Here is a 5,164-nt window from a genome sequence, read left to right as displayed (position 1 = left end):
TTTCTGGGACATAGCTTTTATTTTGAAGTGCAGTACATTTCTGGGACATAGCTTTTATTTTGAAGTGCAGTTTCCTGCTGTAGAGTGAGTGACTAATGGACAGCGACTTGACAGAGACAGCAAACTAGCTTGATGATGTGGACATAAGACAACATGAGAGGAGTAAACATGAAGTTATATAAAGTGACAGCCAGGTAGCTCGTTGATTGCACAGTTTTGGTTTTATCAGCATCATTAGCAATGTTAGACTGCAAATCAACTGCACATTATGAATAATGACCAACAGGTAGAGACAGGGTAAAAAGGAGGCGTCTTGTACAGTAATGATTTGGGGCTTATGACTGTGGGATCACTGTAACACTCTTTTTAATGGACTTAATGAACTGACAAAGTACACAGAGTCAGTTGCAAGCACAGCAGTTTTAACAGCTTTTTAATCAATGAAAATACCCATGCTGACATGCATATGTTAGCATGGTTACCAAATTATTTGCATGAATAGCTTATATACACGATCTTATGTGGATCATAAGATCGCTTCCTGAACAGATTTCACAGATGGATTCTTATGCAGTCTAGCTTTTGAGATCATGCTAAAATCACTCATCTTTTTTTGCTTTCAAACCACAAACAAACTGCACCAGAGTCCACTTTAAAGCGGGACGAGACCCAACTTCTCAAGCAGTCCCAGTTTGGTTGTGCGGTCCGCATTAGGATTTAATTGACAGCTTTTAAACCAGCCAAAATGAGCCGCACCAACCAGGCAAACTGACCTCAGGTTAGATGTAAAAGCACTGTTTAAGTCAAACCATGAAAATTTCAAAGATCATCATCATGAAGTTCTGAACAGAGGGCATTTTTTTTTTGTTTGTGCTTTTCCCCAGGGCTGAAAACCTACCTGATCTCAGGAAGGAAGTTGGACCATGACATGCCGTGTGGCTGTGTTCAGGGGGGACTGTCGGGTGGAGATTTTGTTAGCGTCGGCCTGTCTACCTGTCCTCAGCCCCGCACACCGGACCTCATCCCTGGGGGAGCACAGGCTGCTGAGCCCCTGCTGTCCCACCAACCTCCAGACAGGATTGGGGTAAGTCATGAGAAACAGAAAGCTGAGGGTGGAATATAGACATGGATACATACATGCCCTCGTATTTTGGCCAGACATCAGATTAATAATAATTTCTATGTGAATGAGTTTTACATGTGAGGAAAGTGCAGGTAGTCCTTTGACCACAGTGTCCACACTCAAACACTCCTATCTAAGTGTTGTTATATCTGGAACTGGCTCTGTGTTTTATTTTTTATTTGTCCCCCCTGCACTGTCCTTTTGTCTCTCCAGCCTCCTTGTGTGTCCCGTAGTGTGGTCTTGTCTTCGGGTGCAGAGCAGGGTGACGATGTGGCTGTGCTGAACGGCTGCCAGGAGGAGCACAAGACCAGCAGTGCCAAAGTACAACACACACACACACTCACTCACAGGCATGAACACTGACAGCACCAGTGCATATGTCACTTAACAGTCATGTCCTGTGTCACCTCCATCTGTGTGACCTTTTTCTTCTTCTCCTTTATCTCCTGAATCTCCTCCCTGTCATCTTTTGTGTCTTCCTCACCTTCTCGTATGGATCCAGTTCATCCCAGGTCACAGCCCCAGAGCAGCCAACGGTCTCCTGAGTCCCCCGCTGGAGGATCCAGTGCGAGCCAGCCAGAGCTCCCTGTGCGACATGCTCCAGGAGAAAGAGAAGAAGACCAGCACCAGCACGGGTACTGGCACCAGTCTAGGCATGGCCGGTGGCACAGGGGCAACAGGCACGGGGATGGACCACTCCGCCCTCATCCAGCTACGTGCCAAGAACTTCAGAGAGAAGAGTGACGTCCATTTTGTGGATGTTATCAGGGAGGACAGGTGAGCAAGAGGTTAACGGTGGAACTGATAACCCAACACAAGGGTGACTGATATGACTGAGTTTACACAGTGAGATGTGGTGAAAGGATCCATGTGGTCATAAACAAGATCCCATGTTCATATGTTTGAACTTTGTGAATGAGTAAGCATGATTTGTATAAATGACATAAACCTCCATATAATTTTCTCTCAAAGTGTGTATCTACCTCCATCAGTTGCCAGTCTATCACAGGGATATGATATGACATACCTGTATCATAGCATTACACAGATCACTTTGACATTTCACGTCTTCAGATAATGTCGAGAAACACAGACACCACACAGAAAGGCTTCAGGGCGCTCTTAAAAACAGAATGCAAATGTTTGACACACTCATTTTCATTTCATTTTGCAAACAAACTCGAGTGTGACTCAACCAGACCAAACATCAACCATTCTGCAATATATTAAAATCTACTCCAAGTTGAGTACATAGAAAAGAAGATTCAGAAGTTAATTTACTGGGAGTTTTGGTCCAAACAAACCTTTGCTGACAAAATCAGCAAATTGTTTTTTAATAAATATTTGACTTCCATAGGAAAAATATATTAATCTTATATTTGGTCTTGTCTCTCTGTTCACAGTCTGATGAAGGACTACTTTTTCAAACCACCCATCAACAAGATCAGCCTCAATTTCCTAGAGAGACCTCTGGAGAAGGCCTACCGCACCAGCTACAAGGAGGAGGTACACACACACACACACACACACACACACACACATCCTACCTTGCCTTTTTTAGTACGGTTTAGTTCATTTATTTTGGTCATTTTCAAACTTACACAACTCAAATAGACACAAGAAAAAGAGAGAAAAAAAATCACCATCAGCATAGTCATAATAATCATAATAATATTATTACTTTTGAAGCAGTGACAAATCAAAGGAAGTTATGCTGACGCAAACATGTTGACTGAAACCTTGGCTTATTGCACCCACACTTTTTATGGCAGTAGTTTTGTACTGTTCTCTGGAATTATACAATGAAAATGAAAGCAACAAAACAAATTATATTTACATTTTATATAGCCCAAAGTTCCAAACAAATATTCATACACACACACTGGCATTCATAACTAGGTTTTATATTTCATAATCAGCATTTTTTCACAATACTTTTTAAATCAATCAGGTGTTTGACACATTACACAACATCGATTAATTTTTAAAACTATTCCACATTATTCTTATCTTTACTTTTGTTAACCTATAAAACATGTTCCTCTTAGTTCATACTGACTCTTCAATTTTGAACAACTTCTGGACACAGTCTGGAAGCATCTTATTTTTTACTTTATACATTAATGGGGTATTTTTAAGGTTTACCAAATCTCTAAATTTGAGAGCGTGTGAGTTTATAAATAATTGTTCAGTTGGTATGTGTGACTCAGCTCTGTTTATGACCCTTACAGCTCTCTTCTGTAGCATAGAAATTGGACTTTGACATTTTGTCATCATGACATGATTTATATGTGACTTTCAGCAGAGTTTATGGTCTGTCACAACTCCCAAAAAATTATTTTATAAACTCTTGATTTCAGCATTAACTATGATAATTTCTACTGGACTATTATTTTTTCGATATCCAAATATTATGAATTTGGTCACATTTAAATTTAACAACAACTTATTAATATCAAACCAGTGACCTACCTGTCACTGTAATTATAAGCCTCATCACAGCCGTACTCAGCACAAACTTTAGAATAGTTGCTTACTATTTACCGACTTTCTTAATTTTCCTTGTGAGGATATTTGTCAAGCATGTGGATGGGGACATCCAGGGGTCTTAGACAGTGTGCTGTGTGCTTTGTGCCTGTGTGTGTCTGACTGTGTGTGTATATGTGTTTGTGAGTGAAGGGGGGCAGGAGTTGTTGCAGTGTTTTCCTTGTACCACCCCCCAACACCACCCTATTTCCCAGATTTTATGCCATATTAGCCTTGCAGCCTTGTAGCCCCCTGCTGTTACAGCAGTGTTACTACAGAGCTCAGAACACTGATGTTCAGCCTCTGAGTTTATTTGATGCAGATCTGCAGTGATGATCACTGATGATCAGTCTTTGGTGGTGACTATAGTTTATTTGATAGAAGCTTCCACTGTGGATGTAACAGTTTGTTAACTTATGTGTGTTTAGGTTTATATTTGATAAATGTTGTGTTTTACTTTTGCTTATTGAATTAAATTAGTTTCAATTTTATATTAAAAAGATATAGTGGTCTGTAGTGAGGTCAGCACACACATATATAAATGTTAGACATACTTTTAAGACTAATTTCTAATGGACACAATAACTCAAGTATCATGAAAAAGCTTTTGAAATCTAAATAGGTTATCATTTATAAAAAAAATATTTTTACCCGATGACTAAATGGTCTCAGTTTAGTTTTAGTTTTAGAAATATCACTATTACCTTTTATACAGCTACCTTTTATCATAGTAGTTCTGTCAAGCATCTGTGCATGTGCAGTGTACAGTGCAGGCATGATTTCTGCGAAGACTGAGCCACTGCCTCTCCTCCGTTTCACACCCCTCTTCCCCTCCAGGTAAAGAACCAGGTGCAGGTGCAGACATTTGCGAGCTCCACCTTCAGCTCCTTCCTGGATGTTCTCCTCAGCTGTTTTGTCTTCCTGGCTCTGACACTGGCCTGTTTCCTTCCACCTCTGGTGAGCCCGGCCACTGTGGGCCATCCGGCTCCCGCTGCCCTGGCCCTGGCTCCCCTGGCTGGCCTGTTGGAGCTGGCCTCCCTGGTGCTGTCCATACGGTGAGTATTGAGTGCGCGCACATGTTTTGCAACAGAGTTCAACAAATATGGGTTTAAAAGGACAGTTAGAAGATATTTATACACGATAATACATTAATGAAACAAACTTTTGCAAAACAAAACGAGAAGGACTCTGTTAAGGCCGATTTGTTTTCCTGGAAGAACGGAAAACCTTGTGAAATGTCATGTAGGCTGTTATTGTCAGTGCTGTGCCATCAGGGCCCAAGAATATCTAGCTATTTGTTTCCAAATTGACTGCTGTAGTGCTTGGTTGGATTAAAAGCCTGTATCTCTTGGGCCTCAGTGGCACAGACTTGGAAACCACTAATAGACCATCCCATAGCATCACAACTCTCCACTGAAACCAAAACAAATTATTTTATGTGGTGGTTGGCTCCCACACCACAATGGATTAACTTCCCTGGTCAGATATGACTGGCTCACGTCCAGTTTTTTTTTT

The 5,164-nt window shown here is 41.0% G+C and overlaps 1 protein-coding gene across 1 annotated transcript; it reads left to right on the top strand.

Annotated features, from left to right (window-relative positions):
• Positions 1–884: 884 nt before the first annotated feature.
• LOC126387466 (adenylate cyclase type 9-like) lies at positions 885–4,704 on the top strand (the record flags this gene model as incomplete). Its single annotated transcript, XM_050039977.1, has 5 exons — positions 885–1,084; positions 1,337–1,444; positions 1,626–1,900; positions 2,527–2,629; positions 4,487–4,704. Coding segments are annotated over 5 exons (904 nt in total), but the record flags the coding sequence as incomplete, so codon positions are not given.
• Positions 4,705–5,164: the final 460 nt, after the last annotated feature.

Source organism: Epinephelus moara, unplaced genomic scaffold, assembly GCF_006386435.1.
Source record: "Epinephelus moara isolate mb unplaced genomic scaffold, YSFRI_EMoa_1.0 scaffold4543, whole genome shotgun sequence".
Lineage (NCBI taxonomy): Eukaryota > Metazoa > Chordata > Actinopteri > Perciformes > Serranidae > Epinephelus > Epinephelus moara.
Note: the sequence above shows the minus strand (reverse complement) of the source record. Positions and strands in the feature narration are given on the sequence as shown.